This window comes from Melanotaenia boesemani, chromosome 6 (assembly GCF_017639745.1).
Source record: "Melanotaenia boesemani isolate fMelBoe1 chromosome 6, fMelBoe1.pri, whole genome shotgun sequence".
Classification (NCBI taxonomy): Eukaryota; Metazoa; Chordata; class Actinopteri; order Atheriniformes; family Melanotaeniidae; genus Melanotaenia; species Melanotaenia boesemani.
In genome coordinates, this window is record NC_055687.1 from 15,067,224 (window position 1) to 15,089,830 (window position 22,607).

General features: G+C 37.8%; 1 protein-coding gene across 6 annotated transcripts in view; it reads right to left on the reverse strand.

The window, feature by feature from the left end:
• Nucleotides 1-22,607, reverse strand: part of arhgef1b (Rho guanine nucleotide exchange factor (GEF) 1b) — a 42,005-nt gene that overhangs the window by 12,246 nt on the left and 7,152 nt on the right. For 4 of the 6 annotated variants that reach the window (XM_041987151.1, XM_041987152.1, XM_041987150.1 and 1 more), the window contains exons 2-8: nt 11,268-11,354; nt 11,046-11,159; nt 8,675-8,773; nt 5,334-5,376; nt 5,077-5,182; nt 2,271-2,411; nt 593-622 (exon numbers count right to left, since the gene is read on the reverse strand). In XM_041987151.1, coding sequence (XP_041843085.1) covers nt 593-622; nt 2,271-2,411; nt 5,077-5,182; nt 5,334-5,376; nt 8,675-8,773; nt 11,046-11,159; nt 11,268-11,318 — 584 coding nt within the window. In that variant the 5' untranslated portion in view covers nt 11,319-11,354. Of the gene's footprint in view, nt 1-592; nt 623-709; nt 1,071-2,270; nt 2,412-5,076; nt 5,183-5,333; nt 5,377-8,674; nt 8,774-11,045; nt 11,160-11,267; nt 11,355-22,607 lie in introns of those variants that run through there. The other 2 variants (XM_041987149.1, XM_041987153.1) reach the window with 2 other exon arrangements.

Here is a 22,607-nt window from a genome sequence, read left to right on the forward strand (position 1 = left end):
TAAACGAGCGAAGAACGTAATGATAAAAAAAAAAAAGCTGAATCCAGGAAAAAGTGACCCTCAGGATTATAACACTTAGAAAGAGAAAGAAGAAACTGTGGAGAGAAGAGGTTGGGAAAATATGAATGGTCTGGTATGTGCATACAACAGTAGCACCTTGTATTAAAAAGACACTGCCGTTTTAGACAGCATGCTGTCTGAAGCAGAACAACAGAGGACTTTAGAGTCTTGAAAGAAAAGTGAGCGAGAATAGTGAACAAGGTGTGTCCATGACAGGGGTGAATAAGTTTGTCAAATTAACATGCAAAAAATGTAGTGAATAGTGAATGTAAAATGCATCCTGTCATTTAAAAAAATGTCCATATAGAAGCAATTTTTCAACAAAGATTTACATATTCAATTAAAATACCTCTGGCAGACATAATTCAATGTACATTTACTGCAAGTGAGCCAGTGTGCAAAAGTCTTGTTGTCTGACCACACCCAGTCTGAGCATGCTAAGATCAAATCCTACACACATGCATAAGTATTGTCTCACAAACAAAAATGCAAATATTTTAATTATAATTAAAAAAAAATAAAAGTAACTCACCATTTTTCCTCGTCTGCGACGACTGTAGGTCTGAAAGAAAAGATAAACAGCTGTCAGTTATGTTTCTGCTGAAGATGGGAAAAGATGCCGTACCTAATGATGCAAAGTCAAGCTGACCTTTTCCTTTTAAGTAACATTTTTCCTTTCTCTTGCTCGACTGATAACTAACTCCGTTTTTGGCCGATGGAATCTAAAATGACTAAGCTTCTCTTGATCCAACGTAAAGCTGACTATTGTGTTGTTGTTTTCAGAAGTAAAGCTATTGATCATATTCTAAGCTTAAAAAAAATGGGAGAAAAAAAAGGGATCAAAATAATGAAATCAGAAGCATCAAAAGCTGCACATTTGCTTGCTTTAGTAAATCTGAAACAACTTGCACGCTTCAAGATTTGCACACAAGTCAAACTGTTATCCCCAGACTGCCGAAATCTATCTGCCGTGGTTTCTCTGTCTTGTAAAAAGGTCTGCAGCGCGAATCCAAAGTGAGCAATGCTCCAGCAAAGCGGAAACATCTATTTAACGATGTTTTTGTCTGATGCAACATGCAGGCAAGACTGTGGAAACTTGACACTCATGTTTTGAGATTAACATAAAGGATGGGAGTGGTTTTCCTGGGATTTCCCTGCATAATCCAATCAAATGATCTGGTCGCTTTGTTTGCATCCACAGAAAGACCAATGAACAAGAAGTGGGGCGAGGTCACTGTGTTGTGGTCAAATGAGAGGGTGTGTGTGTGAGTGTGAAGGGGTGATCGGGTGCAAGAGTGTGGGAGAGTGTGAGGGGTAGAGAGATGATTGTCAAGAGGACTGAATGGAGTGAGGCTGAAAGAATCATTTGTGTGAAGGAGATAAAAATCCAACTGTGTGATAGCAGCAGAGTGAGTTGAAAGCTGAATTATAATGTTTTTGACAGAGTTTTTTTTTTGTGTGTCCTCTCCACTGTCATAAATCTCCCACCGGTTATATCCACAAGATGAGAGCAGCTTATACACAGGACATCTCCTTTCATTTCTGTTGTCTACTTTTTGTTTTTTCTTTCCAACAAGATGAAGTTAGACAGCCTTCTGCCCTCTCCCTGGCCTCCTTTCCTTCTCTGTCTGACTTGCTTTTCATGGTGGATGAAAGATTTTAGTTGGCTACAGGGTCAAGGATAGATTAACTTTCTCAAGATTTCATGCTTTCTTTCTCTAACTGTGCCCAGGGCAGAAGTTATCCCACACAGATAACCCTCTGGCCCTTTAGCCGCTGCCTCTCTTCTGCTACTTTACCCCCTCCATCTCCACACATCCCGCTACCAAGTTGGCAAAATGCCAGCAAAGGGCCTTCCTGCCAGCGTGGCACTGCTGACTCCATCTTTTCCTCTATCCTCCCCACTTCTTCTTACTCTGTTGTGTTTTGTTTCAGTAATATTTCTCTCTGCAGCTCTCTAATCTTCTAAGCTTGTGAATCTTCCTTATTCTTAAATTAGAAATATGCAAGGCTGATGTTGGCTATAGCTAATTTTAAATACAGTGTGGAAACAACCACAAACATAGAGGGGAAATAAATAACTTCCTTGCTGTCTAATCACTAAGAAATCATTTAACAATTCCAAAAACAACATTACGTTGTACTTATAACTCAAAACTCCATACTTTATGCCCAAAGTAATTCTTGATTAGCAAAGAGAAGACACCCACTGTGTCTCGGACATCTTCTCCAGCAGGTTCTCAGCCACACACTTCTCCTTCATCTCCATTGGGATGCGATCAGTGGGACGGTGACTCTCAACATCAGTCAGCTCAGCCTCATTAGGAGTCATACCCATCATTCTCTTTTGCCTGTGAGACACAAAATAGGAGGTTGAAAAGTTTAAAAAATTATATTCAACCAGTATGACAATCTATGACAACACAGTTAACGTGCATGGATATAAAACATGGGGATGAGTGAATGGCGAAGGATGACAAAACATGAATTCTCACAAGATTCTTAATGTTGTATTTAATCAAGAGTAGTGTGTTTATAGTGGATCTAAACAAATGCATTACAAAAATAAATACTACTAGAAAAGAAAGCATGATTACAAAGGCCTTTTCTGGTGCTTCTGCTGGTGCTCATCACAAAAAAAGCCCTTTTCAGACATGAGATGCAAATTATTAAAGGCTCCACCCACTAAAGCAAATTCCCATTTATGTTCATGTTTCTCACAACTAACCAACAAGAGTTCAGAAAGTTTGACAGTTATCCAATTTAGGTGTGCCCCTAAAGTACTAACAGAATCAGATTTCTTATAATAATATAGCTGTTCATATCAGGTTTTGAGCTGATACTGTTTTTGTGTGAAACACAGCAGTGGTGGATGAGATCAGCTAAGAACATAGCTTTTCTATTTGTTGATGCTTAATTACCATTTGGTGTTATAAAAGGGTCTGTCTTAATTGCAAATGATTAATTGCACAATGGTAAAGAGCATAATTGTCATCAGCTCAGGAAAAATAATTTATTTAATCTTCCCTTAGGACATTATATCCTACAATTCTGGGCTGTCTACTTTATGTAAGAGGAAAGATCATGTTTGAGCATTGACAGCGATTAAAGAAGCATAGAGGGTTCTCGGTTATTAAACACATAAGGTAAACTGCAATCTATATAGGCGTTTTTGTCAATTAATTATTTCAGAAGCTACCAGTTCTTATTATAATGCTGCATAGAAATTTACTACAGTATAGGGATTTTTCAACCTGAGCTTTATTTTCCTTCTCATCTACTGTAAAATATTGGCACTTTGCAATCAGATCCATATAGGTCAAGAGCGCTGTGACCTGCCATTTCCAACAGGGGGCTCATTAAGGACAAATTACAAGTGCATGTATTTTCAAGTGAGTGGTTCAGATTGTTCTCATACATGTTTTGAAATGTCTTTACTGAACTTTTGAAGGAAAAGTCTAGTTTTAAAACTGAGATTTTTGTAGTAAAACAAAGTACATGTGAGTAAGAGGCAGCTGTCCAGAGAATTATCGAGAACTGTATAAATACCAAAACAAAACACAGATTCATAAAAACAAACAGTGGATGGTGTCTTACAAAAATATGAATGTCCTTTAGATTCAAACATCTCATCTCATTAGCTGAAATAAGCTAAATATTTATCCCCAACATGAAAATAAACTACTCTTAACAGTTCTTTGACATCTAAAAAACAAAGATCTGTTCTGATGAGAACAGGTGTAACTTCCTTCGTAAATATCAAATGAAAATGATTTCTACATAAATAACACGGGTGCTGCTGAGCAGAATGTAAACAAAAGAAGGGCCATCTCTTTGGACGTCTTTTTTCTTATTAATCCGACAGACTTTTATAACAATCTAAGCCTGTCAGTGACAAAACTATTCATTTTACTTTGCAACAGATGTCTGCCCCATTATACCAAGACTCAAACCAGCATGCCTTAAACAAATAAAATAAGCTTTTTTTCCCTTCACTTTTTCTGATAGTTCATTTGATATTTACTGTAAATTCAGTGGTTCATAATAATGACAATTATGCTGCCTGGTAAATAAAGAACCCATCTTGATATACCTAAATATGTTTTGGGTTTCTGTACTTAGATCTAGGTTTGACATCATCATGTGCTCAAAAATGAAGTCAATAGACTAAATTAATATACAAGTATGAATGGCAGGGTTTTTCCATCTAGATATATTTTTCTTTTTGGATAGTACAGTCATATTCAAAGACAACAAAGGATTCAAGAGGTTCAAACTGTAAGAGTGTTTCAGGAAACATGGATCAGTCACCACAGAGTCCAGACCTCAACTCTACTAAGAACTTTTTGCCTTTTTCACACAGTTTGCTGCAAAAAAAAAAAAAGATGTTCTTGTCAAGCTATCGTGGTCCATTTCTGATAATTTACTTTGACTAAATCTAAATCTGAATAGACTAAATCAGAGCTCAGCTCTACATGGTTACAGTGTGCTGCAAGGTGACGTTGAATCAGCTGAATGATGACGGCATTGCAGCGTCCTTGCTGGCTCAGACACACATCAGCAACAGATCATCACTGACCCTCACTCTGCATCTATACTTTCACACATCACATTGTTGCACAGCAAAGGTCAGAGTTGATTCGCTGCTGATGTGCCTCTAAACAGCAGGCAAGGGAAATGGTTACAGAAGCAAAATAACCTGCATCAGAAAAAGGGCTATCAAAACAGAAAGCATAAATAAATCACAAATAAAAGTAAATGTAATTGATCCAAAGTGGAAAAACTATTATTCCTGCTGTACAGTGATTATTAACAAATGAAAACTGACAACTTTTCTTAAAACGTTGTGTTTGTCAGAAATTGTGGTCCACCACGGACTCACAGTGGACCTGCATGCAGTATAAGTGTAACATCTGATTGTGCTGCTTCTTTTGTGCCCGTTAGGCACAGCTCTAGTTCCATCTAACGAACCAAAACTTTGAGCTTATAAAAAGTCTGTGAATGGGAGACTCTTACCTGAAATCCTCCAGCTGTTTGGCCACATCACCAACCTGCAGGTGCTGAACCTCCTGAGCATAACGTCTTTGTGTGTCATCTGAGAGCAGATCTGGTCGGGTCCGGTCTTGGGAAAGGTAGAGAAAAGAAGGGAATGAAAGAAACTTTCCAAAATAAAGAGGAACAGATAAAGCAGGGATGAAATTCATACAAACTCTATAGGACAAAGAATATGTCCAAATTTATTATAGGCTAAACAGTGCTAGAAAATATCTTACCCAAATCATAAGCTATGTTGGGAGGCACTGCCACTCTGAGAATCTGCAATGTAATTCAAATGGCAATATCAGTACAAAGAAATATAAAAGTTTATATAGTTTGTATTATATAAAAACATACGTGCAAAAAGCAAGTGCACTTGAAGTAAAACACTGTGGTGCAGTAACTAAACATTTCCATCAGGGGTCATCTTAACACTAGAAATAATGACATTAAAGGAGAAAATAAACAGATACTGCAAATAGAAGATGCAGAGTTCTGTCACTGGCATAAAAATAACCACACAGGCCAAGTTTGCTTCAGTAGGTTCACAAAAAAAAGGATTTGTCCTACAGGACTTTCCCACGATCCCGACAGGAAGCTGTGGGGTTGAAGGACAGACAGAGAAGGAGAGAGCACAGGATGAAGCAGCTGTGCTGATGGACATGTACAGTGCAATAGCTCTGAGGAGGAAGAGCAACAGAGAAGTGACAAAGGCCAGGTGTGCAGGGAGAAGTGATGTAAGACAATATACAGATACTGAGGGGAGTTGCACAGACAGGCAACAGATGGAGCAAACAGAGCTGAGACAATCCATGAACATGCAAACAAACCCACGTTCAAACTGTGTGCTTTTCTTTCATCAGTGTAGCTGATCAGTATACAGTGCACAACAGAAATTGGGCAACTGTGCATTGATGGTTTTATGTCAAACTGCAATATGCAGGGGTTTGCTATTGTGGTCTAGATGCAAGCAATCCATAAATAAATGGGCTTTGTATGCTTTTTCATAAATATAATAAAGGTTTCACATGTCAGACACTGTGTTTCAATTAATCTACCAGCTCCGTAGAATAATTCAGTCAAGATATGAACATCCCAAGTCTAGCAGTCTCAGCAGAACCTAATGTGCTCTGCATGTCAGCACTTCCACCTCCACATCTCACTGAGGAGACCAAGTTTTCACTGTGATAATCCTAAATTCACATGACCATAACCCTTAAATTCATTTGAAATTAACTAAATTTAACAATTGTATCTCAAATTCATTTTGATTAAAAAGAATAATATTAGCATCATTCATTCATTCATTCATTCATTTAGTTTGTTAAGATTAATTTATATTAAAGTAAAATGAAAAGTATTTGTTTTTAAGAGCTAGAATGACCACGTTGTGCACTGTCTGTGGCCACTGTAACTCGGATTAGTGATTTGCTGGATTGTTCTTTATGTTTAAATAACTGTAGCGACTGTGTTCCACTCATTTTTACTCCTCTGGAAAGTATTTGCCATGTCGGGCCACACCACAGATGAGCAGATAGGAACAGTGTACAGGTCCTATTAAACCCAAGTTATTTCTGTTCTGTTAGGTAGGGGAAGTGTAGTCAGTTTGGTTTCAATAATCACAGGGTTTTCTAGCTTGTGTGTCAGTAATCAGAGTTCACATTTCTTAATATTATCTTAGTTAAATATTTGTTTTTGATTACATTATTACTTGTCAAATGAGACATAATGTAATTTAACATTGCACTGATATTATTAATATACCAAACCACAGAAAGATATGGAATTGATGCGCAAAAGCTCTTTGGAGGCAGAAAAAGAACAGAATAAAAAATTAAATGCTAAGAAGAAAGGAAAACCAAAGGTCTAAAAGGTAATACAATCCTTAAGTCATTTCATGCAAACAAAAGTCATAATCCTCTGTAACATCTGCTAGGCTAATTACAATATTAATATAATGAGTAATTATAAATATAATGACTATAATATAACCTGAATGCAAAAATGTAATAATAAATATATCAAATGATAATAAGCAATGTAATGTCTATTAACCCCGATATCTAGATATCTTGAAAAATCCCACTTATATCAGAAAAATAAAAATGTGTGACTCTCCTTTTCAGATAGAAAACACATTAAAAACATTTTTAAAAATCTAACATCTGTTACAGGTTCATAAAACTAACTGTACTTGCCTAAAGAAAATGTTGCAAACACGTTTCTTGCTCTGTCAGAGGACAAATGTAACAGTGTTTGCACAACAGCAAGTTTCATTGACTAAGATTAGATGTGAGGGAATGTCATACAGGATGTCTCATCAGTGTGACATCCTTCCCTCTCTGCCTCCAAACTCTTAAGTCTGCCTTAGTTTCTGCATGAAATACTGTATTGACTGCTTTAACCAGTTCAGTTTTCTTTATTTGCCTGAAAAAAAGAAAGGGAAAAAGGAGAAGTCCACAGGAAAAATGACAAAGTAAAAGTAACTAACGTACGGGTGAGGAATTTCATAATCCCCCCCACACTCAAAATAGAATATATTTTTAAAAAAATCAAGAATATGTATATAAATAAAAATGTAAATTTTTTACATCAAAACAGTCTAATTTTGAATCTGGACAAAGACGAAGTCTTGAAATGAGTTTTAATTAGTCTTAATTTAACTCCACTGTTTTTATGTTTTGCTTTAACAACAGATTCAATGTGAGCATTTCTTAATCCATGTAGTTTCTAAACTCTCATGTTAACTCTGCTTTATTTATATAGCACTTCATCAAGCACAACAGAGCAACCAAAAATAAAACTTGAGAGAGTTTCTGTGTCCCACAGACAAACCGACAGTGGTTCCACAAAAAGGGGCCTGAAAACTAAAGGGTCTACCTCCCATTCTGGTCTTTGAAATCCTGGGTACCACAGGGAACCAGCATTCTGGGAACGGAGTTGTCATTGTGGTTGATAGAGTGCAATAAAACGTTTTTTATGTAGGATGGGGCTGAACGGTTAAGGGCTTTGTAAGTACATTTTAAATGCATTTTTAAGAATTTTATAAAGAATACTAAATGTAACGGGGAGCCAGGCTAATACTGGAGTGATACGATCAAACCTGGGTCGGCGTTCTGGCCGCAGAGTTCTGGATCAACTGCAGAATACTGAATACTGGATCAACTGCATTACATTGGGACAGCATTTTCTGGAGCCTAACCCTGCAGTTACTAGGTGAGAGGCAGGGTACACCCTGGACAGGTCCATCACAGGGCCAACATAGAAAGACAGACAACCACTTAAAATCACCCTTAGGGAGAATTTAGAGGCACAAATTAACCTAACATGCGTGTCTTTGGACTGTGGGAATAAGGCAGAGTACCAAGAGAAAACCCATGCTTATATGGGTAGAACTTGCAAACTCCACACAGAAAGGCCTGGCTCAAACCACCACCAGCAAAGGAACCAGGAACTTTCTTGCTGTGAGGCAGAGGTGCCAAACACCACACCACAGAACACCTGTATTTCTTTACTGATACAGAATTTACTGCTTTCTTTTTATTTCGAGTCCACACTTATCCAGCGTTGTACTTACTGCTCCCTTGTCCAAGAAGTTGTTGTAGAACTCAGCAAATTGTTTCTTGGTCTCTTTGGCATTGAGGTTCCTGAAGAGGTCAGCATGGAGGTAACACAGCTGAGAGGGAAGACAAAATAACATCATATGTTAGGCTTAGATAATTTTCAACAGCCTAAAAGTTTTCACAGTACCAGTTTGCAAAGCTTCTGCTTAAGTCCATAATTAACTGAATGTTTGATACCACAACATTATTTCACCTGTAAATACCAATTCACACAGAATAGCCGCATGTGAAGCAAGATGGGAACACATCAAAACCAAAAGAAGAAAACTGATTTCTGATCCAAACCACACATAATGGCTTTTAAAAATTCTGCACAATTAATATGTTTTGTAAAAAAAAAAAAAAAAAAATCAACACAACAAATACAGTGATAAACGAGTAGAGGGGTGATGGAAAGAAGGTATTCATATCTGTGAAAGGTGTAACAGTACCTGGGTGGGTTGTAGTGTCTGCATGCAGAATAAAGGGAAAAGGACAGGCATGCTTTATACGAGCACTGACACCCAGACATAATTATCTAAACCCACATTGAATCTGTGGATAGTACAGATCTCTCTTTACATGTTTTACACAAGATACAGACGCATAAATAATGTTGAAAAAGATCATTTATTTGTACTTGATCCAAAAATTGTCACAAACTTTTCCTATTCCTTTTTCTGTTCCTTCCCACATGCTAATTAAGTTTTTGGCTTCTACAAACACATATCCTTAAGATCCCAGGGTGAAAATATTTAAAAACTCTGGTTAAAAACTCCATTGTCGCATGGAGGGCATAGCCAGGAATTAAGAGTTGCAACATCAGGTTGTTTGCAGATATTTCTCTGGTTTAATGTCAGAGTGTGCTTATTTGCCCTGTGTTGTCATAGAAATGGAAAATACTGTCAAGATTGTGTCTGTGGTAACAACCTTTTAAAACAACTTTTTCTGGTTTGCACAGAACTGTACAGAAATTACCTGGTGTTTACATAGAAAAGCAAATGGATCAGAATGTGGTACATCTGTGCCTGACGTATTAGATGCTAGATAATCCAACATCAGACTAACCGCCAGTGTCACAGAGTTTTGACTAAACCCGATCAAATTTCCTGGTGGCTGGGAATTTGAGAATGAAGTGATTGTAGCTGCAGAATAGAAGGAATTTAACTGGACTGTTTTGCTGGAATATTGAGAGGACAGAGCTGTATTGATATGAGCTGTCAGAAAAGCTGTACAGTTACACATTCAGCAGATGAGGGAAAATGCTACATTACAGTGAATGGTTTTGGGTTGTCAATACAAATGGTTTGGAATATAATAAGGCAATTATGTCCTACTTGTACCTGGTTAATATATAGACGCCAATGTGGGTATGTTTGCTTTCCATGTGAAGAGAGACTTTTTTGTATAATGCTGTGTGGTCATGAATTCATTTTTCGAAAAGCCCTAAGTTTATAGGTAATTATTTTGAAGATGCTCACATTTTATCAGCCAAAAGAATTTGTCTGTAATGGTCTTTTAACAGGACTTCCTAAAAGAGCTCTTAGTGTTTTTCTCTTTCGACTGCAATTCTGATTTGAAACACTAGGTGTCAATGCTACTTATTTTGCCTTTAAGTTCCAGCGTGGAACATAACGATGGGTGGCTTTTACTATGGAGAACATGATCTTACAGTAGCTCTATGCAGACAAACTAAATACTAGCTCTAATGAAAGCATTTTAATGCTGCTTTTATTGTGTAAGGGTTTAGCTTATGTCCACCTATAGAGACTGACTAGAGTTGACTGCAACATGTAATTTTGTAGCCACATGTTTCTAATATCTTCAGTTCCTCTATTGCCAGAGGAAGAGCTTTAACTGATGACTGACAAAAGAAGAAAAAGCCCAAGGAATTACAAATAAACTGAGTCTTGTTTCAAAATAGTCAAGTAGATTAATCATTAACTGGTTTTGATTTGTGCTCATTGAGAAGTCTGACAGCTGTGGGAATGAAGGAGTGGCAGTGTATGACTCCTTTGCTGAAGTGGCTGCCCGTTGCTCCCACAGCCTCATAAAGGGGGTGAGAAGTTTTGGTTATGATGGATGTCAGCTACAATACTTATAACCTTACAGACAGGCCTGGGTCAAATCATCTTAAGGACAAGAGATCCCTGTCATATCCTTCTCTCTACTCCCTCAATTTTTCCATATCTGTTCTTACTAAAGCATAATTTACAATGGCTTTATAGAAAAAAATAAATAACCAAATTAACCAAACATTGTTCAGGTCAAGTATTTTTCATCAAAGGGGCCCTATGTGTCCCTATCCTGTGCATGAAGGGTATTAAATTTTTGTTTCAGTCTCACCAGGGGAGCAGGATCGAACTGCAGAATGACATGTTGCATGAAGACCAGCAGGTGAGTCGGCCGATCCTTCAAATGCTCTATGCTGGTGAAGTGTGTGCACTGGTCATCCACCACCTGCAACAGACAAAGAAAGCAAAGAGATGCATGGAAAAGAAGGGTGATTCAAGACATAAAAAATTAAGCTTAAAGGTGATGGAAATGTTAGATCTTTTCTTCACTCACGTCACTCAGATCATTCTCAAATTCCTCATCCTCAGCCCCGATGATGCTCATGGCTGGGTTAGAGCACTGAGCTCCAAAGAGACCCTGCTGAAAAACAGAGGGAAAGGAACTATTAACTGGTACACTTTGAACTGGTAGGCTATCATTTTAACTTCCTGAGCTCCCACTAAGCAGAAGCAGACATAAAGCCAAATCAGATGATCTGAAATAAAGGAGTTAAGCCAATCCTGGCCTTTGAAATCTATGAATTGGACAAAAAAAAACAAAAAACAAAAACAGAACAAGTGATGAATTTACCTCCACCCATTACACCCTACACCACTTCCTCTTCCTCAACCCCCCCCTCAAAAAAAACACACACACACACAGCACATAGCCTTCGCATTGAGTCTTCCAAAAGGCCACAGACCCAGAGCCGCCACTTAGAAACACACAAACACACATCAAAACATTCCACTGAAAAACACTATGTGAGTACAGTAGGCAACATGTAAGATGTTCAAACAAGAGTCCTTGTGAATGAAGAGTAAAAAATGAGTTCATTTATCCCCATTGTTTAAAAAAAAAAAGAATCAGAAGGAGCAGTTTTTATTACATACATACATTAATTCTGCTCTTTAACTTAAAACAGGCAGATTTCATATTTATTTTGTATGATTAACGGGACTTCATGCTGATCATTCAGAACAGAGGGAGACAAAAAGATGATGAAAAACTCTGCGTAAGTTCTTGATTGTCCTTTTTTTCAAATTTAGCGTAATTAGAAGTTGTTTAATATCTTTAAATGCTTGTGAAGAAAAATAAGTGTTCCAAATGGGGAGTTTATTGTAGTCAATAATTATTATACCATTCTCAAAAAGTGCAGATTTGTTTGTGAAATGTGAATCAAAATAGAAATCAATTATTTAATTCACATCTTTTTTTACTTTTTAATTTTTTGTATATTTAATATACTAATTTTGAATTTTATTTAAAAAAATGTTTAAAAGAGGTTTAATCAGAGCAACAAAAAAAGTTGTAGCATGGGACAATGCAAAAAACCAAGAATGCTTGTAATCTTTGTGCCCTTAGATCACATTTAAAACCAACACACTCCTACAAAGGCTATGGGGCACTTCTGAAAAGCGTTGTTGGTAAACACCGTCTATGCTGCATACACTAAAGCAAGTTTATACTTCAAGGTGTCAAACATCTACAAGATCCAGAATGTAGATGTCTTTACTGGACCTTAGTTGACTCATTGAGGAAAAGTGGAAAAACTGTCCCTTAGTCTGATGAGCAAAATGGGAAAAAAGGGGGAAATTATTGACAAGGCATCCACCAGGAGCACACTGTTAAAAAAAAAAAAAGCCAGCATCTGTAATTTCACAGGACTGTTTTCACAGGTGTTGGAACAAAAAATAAGCTGGCATCCAAATGTCTTTTTCAGGGAATGACTCGAGTATTTTATTAAGACAATATCAAACCAAGTTCAGCTGATATTACAGCAGCACAGCTCTGTAGTAAACGTCCTGCTGCTCCACTGGAATGAAACTTCATACATTATGAAACAAAACAATGCAACAAAAGGAAGTTACAAATACTTCCATTTTTATGTGAACTTTTTTTTTAAACAAGATTGCAAGTTTTTTATTGCCTCTTTTTTAACAAGTGATCTTTTTTTTAATGGTTCTATGAAAGTTAATGATACAGGAGACTTTGTGGTTATGCTGGCTAATTAAGAGGAGGAAGCTGAAAAGTCACTCAGTGGTCAGTTTATAAGAAAATGTGACTGTTTAGACAAGGAAAATTAGCTTGAATACAGTGTATGTTTACAGTGGTTGCAGTGAGGGTCTGATAAATGCTTTGAGGTCAAGGTGAGGTCTTGTACATGGACAGAGCAAAAAAGAGCTGGTGGCAGATAGAGAGTGAAACTGGAAAGCAGACAGAGACAGAGAATGTGTTCATTCATGGCCATATCCAGTGGACTGTGGGTTGAGAAAGGCCAGTGTTGGAGCAACATGCGTGGGAGGGGTTAGTTAAACAGAGAGACTCGGGCCTGGGTGCACATCTGCATTGACATACACAACCATAACCACAACGCCTCTATTTTTCCCTCACTCAAGACACACATACACACAGCCACCAACACTTTATAAAAACACCAAAGCCACTTCACCAGGAGTCTGAAAAAATGTTTTGTTGCCTTGACAACAATAACTACCAACAATAACAAATACTGCAAAATCAGATAGGGCCATTAAAATGCTTCTTTATATCTCAAGTAAAGTTTTAACAACGATACAGTAAATCAAAAACTCATATGATGCCAAAAAAAAAATAATTTACGTTTAGAAATTTTTATATAAAAAATTTGTTTGAACTTATTTTGGACAGAGATTGTTCAGGGCTGCCTCCAACTAAAACTTATCTTGGTTAACAAGCAGTCACAGTTTACAGCAAACAGCCCGTTGAACCTTTATAATAGATCATATTCAGGGTTTCCCAAACTATGTTAGCTGCAGGCAGCCCTTCAATCCGGCCACTGAACCCTTTTTCCTTTACTCACACACATGTTACATTGGCCCCTGTCATTTTAATGTGCACAAACTGGATCAATACATGACTTTGAACACACACTGATATCAATATGGCAACTTTCAGTCTTTTCAGATACTTTTAGTACAATTAAAAATCCAAATATAAAAAAGACACTTGAACAGAAACTAATTGAGGGTTATTAAGACAGTCTGTATGTGTGCAGGGAGGGAGCTTTCCTAATGGTGCATTACTGTAATGTTCATACTGCACTGCAGACAGTTTCTTTCCAAAAGCCATGTGTGCTCAACTTGCACATGCAGTGAAAACTAACGCACTGACAAACTGGTTCATGCTGCTATTCTTCCTGCTCTTCATGTGTTTATTTTCTAATGTGCAATACTGGTGTGTACTATTGGTGGTAATGTGTTATTTTACTGGGTTTTTTCCCCTATTATTGGTTTTACTCGATTATTGAATTATTATTTTTTTTTTTTCATTTTACATCTTGTTTTTTTTTTTTTTTTTTTTTTTTATCTCTGGATTTAAAAACCACATGAAGCTGCTTTTGCAATTTTGTTGTTTTTTCTGCCTGCTACAACAATACAACAAATTAATTAAATTCAGTTTAAGCACTCTATAAACTAATCAACGGCTAATTTTACCAAGCAGCAGTAATGACTGACTCCTAAATTTGAGGCATTGTGTTGCATCTCATGTAATAAAAATAAGTGAAAATTAGAATAAGCTGAAAGCACCTAAAAAAAACTAACTAAACAATGAACATTTATACAACTTAGAAATTAGAATCTCCTAAAACTTAGTCTATATGCATCTTGTCCATCAGGCTTACATCTGGCCAAAGGACACATCTGGAACATCTGTCCCTCTTATTTTCATTGTATAATGCATAATTACAATTGGCAGGCCCCAGTAAATGAATTTTCTGCTGACTCAACATGTTGAAAACTGTTGGATTGGCTGATCATCGTAGCACAAGTGCATACTAAGGGACTGATAAAAGCCAGCAGCTCACTTAACATGTGACACAATCTCTTCTTTATTATTTCTGTTTTTAATTTCTCCTAAACAAACATGACTTTTGAAACAACATGGAAATGTGAAGAAATTGAGACCTGCTCTATATGACATCACCATAAATAATTAAATATAAAAAAAAGAAAAAAGCCACACATCGCTTTTTTTTTTTATTTCTAAGTCTATGTGGTCTTTTGGTTTTCCTTATTTTATACAATACGTACAACCACACTGTTCTGCGCTGGCTAGATATGCTTTCTTGTGCTGGTGTAGATTATACACTGTGGTGTAAACACAGCAGGGGGCCTCTCTTCACTGCTCACTGTTCATGTCAGTTTGATGTATAAGAGTCCTCATGGGGCAGCCCTAGTCCAGTCATACTCACCTAAAATGCCCCTTTACAATATGTACAACGACCCTAACTTCAGTTATTAAGAGACGAACCTGAACTGCTCATATTCTTTTACCCTTTGTGGAGGATTCTGCTCTTTTATTGTCTGGGTTATGATGTTGTCTCACTATTTAATTAACAGTAATGAAAGTCTGAATATGCAGCAATTCTCTTCTCTTGGATCATTATGTACTTTTTTGCTTTAAACAAAATCATTTAACTGGTTAATCGTTTCTGTAAAAAGATCATTGATTAGCGAATCAACTTACTAAGCATGCACCTCTAAAAGTGGGAATACTGTTAGTTAACCTCTATCTAGTTCTCAGTTCACCGCTGTACCTCATTTAAAATACAAAAAGCAGACCATGCTTTGACAACCTTGAGAAAAGCTGACTGTCGCTTCTCTGTTGCATGTCTCAGCATTTTAGGCTTCTCATTTTGGGAGATCCTAAAGCCAATCCTTTGTTATTGTTATGTCTTGGTCTATTTCAGAGTAACTGTAATACATGCACATACTTTAAAAGACAAATTGGAGTAGGCAGGGGGAAGCTAATTGCGGTTACTTAAAGGGAAGTAGGGAAGCTCAGTTCCTTTCTGGATTTAAGGAGCACAGGACTATAGCAGAGCAGGAATGGACGCCTGTTCTAACCAAAGGGAGCCAAATGGGGCATTCCAGCATATGGCATAGTTCAGGCAACAGATGGAGTCTATCTGAGTTTCAACATTAAGCAGACCATCTTCCTCTCACCTTCATTACATGATCGCTGGCATAAGCTCCACAGTGTGAGGGCCCTTCCTGACTCATGCAGCCATTGTGGAGGGGACAAGAGAGAAGTGTGGTATCTAGAATTTGAACAGAGTGTCCCAGGAGTGAATAGATCAACTCTGGTGCTCCTGAGAGTCAGCAGCTGCCCCCTACCCCTCCTTCTCATCACATTCCAGTACTAACTAAGTGTCAGGTGGCATCAATCTAATGATAGCCATCAAGCGTACGTGCCTTTGTGTGTGTTTGAGTAAAGTCTGTGCACATATGTGGGAGGGGGCCATTCCTGATTGTTGGGAACTGTAGGTGTAATAACAAATGGCATTTAGAAGAGGATTCAGCTCAATTGATTAGGTCTAGGTCTACTAATGTGTATAAGCAAACAAAAATTAGCACCTGTTTCTTCATTTAGACAAGTAGCACAGTTTAGCATTTAATATTTCCACCAGGTCATTGCTGTCTAATAATAGCCCAACTACAGTTACATCAGCTCTTATGCAAGCACCAGATCCATTGTGAAACTGCTAAAACAATAACTGCTCATGTGAAGCCCCCTGACCAGGAGCAGAGAAGTCAAACTGCGACCTCACCCCAGCTTGTGTATCTTCAGCATATATGCTGCAATAGGAGATGCCCACACCTGTCAATCAAGCCCGTGCAATCATATGACAATGACTGTCAAAAAAAGGGGGGCGCAATTAAAAGGTGCTGCAATAAGAAAAAGTTAAAGTATGCAATGCTATAACACTATCCGCTTCATTTGTAATGAGTAATGATGAGCTGGTAATATATTTAGTTAAAACCAACCAGAGCATAAGGTTAAAAATCCACCTCCATAATATATCATTAGCCACCCACAGGTGAGGATGCGACCATAAAGCATGTCATGAGTCATGGCAAAAGAGTACCTATAATGATGTACATGTGCAATATGGGGTGACACAGCAAACAATGTTCAAGGAGTTTCCCTGTAAAATGTCCTTGCTACATAATCTTAGCTAAACCACTGAAAACAGCCTCCTTGTGTCTATTCACACCTTAATTTGCACAGTGAAGGTCAAAAATCCCATCGAGGTAGCAGTAAACAAAACCTTATAAAGGTGAAATTTAAAACCACTGGTAATCCTGTTTCTAGTGACCTATAGTGGATAAAACTTTAATCTTTAAGCTGGTGCCTGAACACTGTTGTGGTTAAATGTGCAACAAAAAACACAGACCCCAAGCACAGGCACAAGTAATTCTGTAAAGGTAAACCAAAGTTGTAACCGTCCACCAGAGAGGGTAGGAAAACCATGTTCACCAAGTGTGCCAGGCACCAATGCTGCATGCATTCGACCCCCAGAGGATTTGTCTTCATCCTGTAACGGTTATCCAATTTACAAAATATTTATTTCTCAAACTCTAACTAACAAGAGCAACAAAAATTCAACAATGGTCACTAAAATACAAGGAAAAACTACAGTCCAAGTAGAGATTAAAAGCCATCATGTTTCTTTTATAAACATGTGTCCTAACTTAGGGGTTAATGGCTCCTCTGGGAAGAGAAGAGGATATGTTCAAAGTACAGAGAAGTTTGTCAGTAAGAAAATGCCAAAGGGAGGCCAAATTTCCTTAAAGCAGCATTGAAGTCCTGGCTGATGATCACTGGGTTACATCCATCATCTTTACAAGGTTTCATATCTTCCCCAAAAATACTTGTTTCTGTGTTATTTGAAAAACCTAAGCTTACTCCCCCCAATCTGCATACAAACCAGTCTTTTCTGTCTAAGCGGAACAGACCTATACCACAAGGATGTTACTAATGAGTATTTTTATAATTGATTTCTCTGTCCTTCATACTAGATGGAAACATGAAGACAAGGCATGAAAATCAAACTGTGATACACAAGTTTTGGTTAAGAAATGAAGTAAGCGTGAAATGATTCTTTTGTTTATCATATGAAGGCAGTTGATGAGAGTGTAAATTAGCCTGAATGAAAATAAGTTTATAAAGGAATCTGTTAATGAAAGAAGATATACAAGGGTACTATAAACTCTAAAATGAGATATTTACTCATCTACAAAAACTTGGAGCACCTGGCTACAGAACCTATTGAATAAGCATAGGTTGCCATTTTATTCTTACACGCGGTCACAATAGGCTATGTCCTGTTCTCTATACATGCTATGAGGGCAGTGTCTAAAAATAACCCAACAGCTAATGGCTATAGCTTGTACTGCTGTTTATCTGGCTCACTCATCAGGCCAGACAGCCTCATTAACAGTGAGTGGGGGATTCCTACCAGTACTACTCCTCCAGCACCTCCTCCCTAAGGCACCTGAACATAGACAAGAGGGAAAAAAAGGGGGTGGTGCTGGCAAATAAGAAGGCATACAGACAGGAAGTGGGTGTAATTTCCTCAGGAAGCTATCAGAGTCATTTCCTGTATGACCTATCAGATGAGAAGTGAGCAAGAGAAAGCGAGACAGAAAGAAGACAAGAAGAATAAGAGTGAGAAAGAAAATGTGAAAAAAAGATAAGCCCACAAGTGTTTCTGTAAGAAACATGACATACAAAACTAAACTGCACCACCCTTCTATAAGTTCACATGGGAACTAGAACAGGAAGTTACCGCACAGTTTGAACAAAACCTAGACAAAGAAATGAGGAACAATATGTACAGGAGTGAGGAGAAGACAGCTTAAAAGTACAAGGGATTGTGAGCATTTTATGCAGTCTTGTGACAGAAATGAACACAGGATAACTTTAAAGAAGCTAACGCATCTCTCATATTAGCTATTGTGAAAGATTATGAGTCAACCAGAACACTGAACAATGGCATACGTGCCTCTGCAGGGAGGTATGGGCAAGAATTTCACCAAGCTGATGCAGTTATTGCTGTATAACTGGGTCGCAGCCAATAGGAAAGGCAAAGGATCACATACAGGGCTTTGGATCATTGTTCTCAACATGTAGATATTTTAGAAGTATAATGAAGAAGTTTTATATTTTTGTTTCATTTATTAATTTGGGGTTTTCTTTAAAAATGTAATCTCGCCTTATTTATGCAGAAACGTATAAAGGCCACACAAACATTCAAGTACCTCTGTATGTACAACTGGACTAATTACAAAACTAATAACACTGCTTTTACCTGTTTTTGCAAACTTGCATCATAAACGTCTTGGTTCTTATACTAATAAACCTGATGTGGCAAGACAGGTTATTTGATAAGAAAATGAAAGATACAGGCCTAGTGAGCATGAGTTGGGAGGGTATGTGTGTGGAGGGAAGAGGAAAATAAATAACAGTGCAGCAACAGTGGAAAGCATGAAAAACTAGCAACAGAAATATCCATGAATATCTAAAACACTTTGGGAAGTCTAAAATGTATTCAGAACCTGTGTTAGAGAACAGACCCACACCTCAGAGCTTACATATTACACATCTGCTTCCAAAACTCAGCAAGGCATAACAGAGTTCACACCCTAGATTCTTCCAACCTTGACCACATGCTTTTGGCATTTTATATTAAATATATTTTATCATGTAGCTTGTTGTGACAAAGATACGGTTACATTAATAGAAGGTGTACATGTATGCAAAAGTCTAGGAGTTGCCTAAATGTACATGCACAGAATGGGGGTGTGTTGTGTTCAAAGGTGGCAGCAGGAGTGAAACGGGGCAGGTGTGAGGAATGCAATACCAGGAATTACTCAAGCCACTTTTGCACTGGTAACACCCCAGTAACACTTTTTACTGCAATGGAAAAGTGTTAACTCTGTGTTCAGGTCTATGTCAAATGACTGAAGTCCAGAGCAGTGTGGCCACTCGAGTCCTCACTAAGACCAAGAAAGTGAACCACATCAGTCCACTTTAAAGACTTTAAAGTTCTGTTGCTGGTCTATAAAGATCTGAATGGTTTAGGACCAAAATACATCAGTGACCTCCTGACCTAGTATGAACCCACCAGACCCCTCAGGTCATCTGGATCCGGTCTTTAATCCGTTCCCAGTGTCAGAACCTGACATAGAGAAGCTGGGATGGTAGCTACAAATATATTTAGGTCCATATATATTTGGAAACTGACAAAAGTTTTACTATTTTACCCATTTACTGAACAATATTTTAATTAAATTTGGGCATGGACATAAAGTGAAGACTCTCAGATGTAATTGTAGGGTATCGACATTCATAATGGATGAAGAGTTTAGGAGTTTTAGGTCATTAACATGTGCCACCCTTTTCAACGGGGGCAAGAGTAATTGGACAATTCACTTAAAAGCTATTTCCTGGACAAGTGCTCGATATCCCTTTATTCTTTCATTATGAATTAAGTAGATAAAAGGACTGGAGTTGATTTGAGTTGTCTTGTTTGCATTTGGAAGACTGAGGCATGAACGTACAACATGCGGTCAAATTAATTCTCTATGCCGGTGAAATAGGCCGTCCTTAAGATGCAAAAACAGAAAAAAAAACTATTCAAGAAATTGCCACAACATTAGGAGGGGCAAAATCCAGTCTGTTACATCTTGAGAAAGAAAGAAAGACAGCACTGGTGAACTCTGCAACGCAAAAAGGCCTAAACTTCCACAGAAGACAACAATGTTGGATGATTGCAAAATCATTTCCATGGTGAAGGGAAACTCCTTTAGAAAAGCCATCTAAATGAACAACACTTCAGGAGGTAGGCATATCAATATCCAAGTCTACCATAAAAAGAAGACAGCAAGTAAATTCAGAGGGTTCAATACAAGATGCAAGCTACTAAAAAAGCCAACAAAGTTCTGGAATAGCAGATGAAACTAAGATCAACCTGTATCAAAATGATGGAAAGAAAAAAGTATGGATAAGAGCTGGAAGAGCTTATGATCCAAAGACTACATGTGTACAACATGGCAAAGGCAGTGTGATGGCTTGGGTGTGCATGGCTGCCAGTGGCACTGAGTCTTTAGTGGAATACTCTCAAATGGCCAAGTCAATCACCTGATCTCAACCCCACTGAACACCTGCTTTACTTGCTAAAGACGAAACTATGAAAAGAAAGATCGTCAAACAAACAGCAACTGAAAGCTGTTGTAGTAAAGGCCTGGCAGAACATTAAAAAGGAGGACACCCAGCATCTGATCATATCCATGAGGTCAAGACTTCAGACAGTCATTGCCTGCAACTCCATCCTTTTGTGTTGCCATAGCTATCTGACTGTCCCCTGGGAGGTAGTCCAGTTCTAAACCTGACAGGACTCAGGGGTAAACACGCTATTGCTGGCTATGGGAAAGGAGTTAATCAAATTTAGTAGGTGAACCGGTCCTTAAAATAAGTTGTTTAAACATGCTAATTTTGGTATAAAAACAGCCTCAGTATTAAGGGAAAATCCATGTTTTCACAACACAATCTGTATGTAGTTCAAGAATTAAAACATGTGAAACATGTGCACCTTAACTGTTCTGGAACATAATGCAGAATTATGTTTCTTAAATAATGAAATTCCAAGCAGACAAATGCCTTCTGGCCAACTCTGCATCAAAGTCTTTCATAAGTCTGAGGAAACAAACCTTGTACTAAGAGTAGAATAACAAAAGGACTGAGCCAGTGACATGGGCGTTTACCACACAGAGGGTTCTAATGAAGGACACAATGGAGGTGCATTATGGGAACTATACTGGAGGTTAAGTGTTTGATACTCGACTTATACTTTTTGAGTAAAGTGATGACTTCCCAAACTGTATTGCTTCATTGTTTATCATTTCTCTCCAAATACTTAAACTTAAAAAAAAAGAAAAAGCACAACACTCTTTTTGGATTACCCCTTTAAAGGACATTTCTCCTGAACAGATTAGGCTCCCAGACAACACAAGCATCTTAAATTATTCGACAAACATAGACTTGATTAAAGATAAGACTCAATTTGCAGAGATAAGGCGTTTCAAGATAACAAGGCCTAATGTGACTGAATGTCTGTATGTTCGTTCAGCAACAAAAGGGCAGCAGAACAGCGGTCTGAGCATTACAGAGGAGCAAAGTTATCCCAGAAATCTTGTCATCGCTCTGACAGCAAGCAAACAACACAGGACAGTGGGTGCACTCTGAGATACTGAAGATAGTGTTGAACAGCTGAGTGCATGAACAGAGGAAGTCACATTGGTGTGTGTGTGTGAGAAAGAGGGAGTGGCTGTGTTGAAGGTGTTTGTATAAGATTGCCTTGTCAAGCACATTTTCCTCTCATAGTTAGCACATCCTCTGTCCTATGCCAATAATTTCTACAAGTTACATATCTCCAAATAATACTGAGATTGTACTCTTTTCACATTCATCTTCTCAACTTCCAGCTTTAAATAAAGCGGCCCCTTGTACCTTTGCTCCAAGACAGCCAGTGCATTCATAGCCACTAGACAAGAGCCAATTATGTAATTTAACGACCATTACGTAGTGGCTAAAATAAGATTATAGACAACAGTGCCAGGAAAACACAAGAAGGTTTTTTTTTCACTGCCTTACATGTTGACCTTTATTTCTGCTACAAAAGGAAACATATTTTTGCAACATTGTTTTACTGCAATAACCTTATCTTGATTTTGATTGGGACAAAGCTGCTGCACAGAATCAATGACCCTCAGTCATGTGATATCAGTCGGGTAGACTGACGTTTTT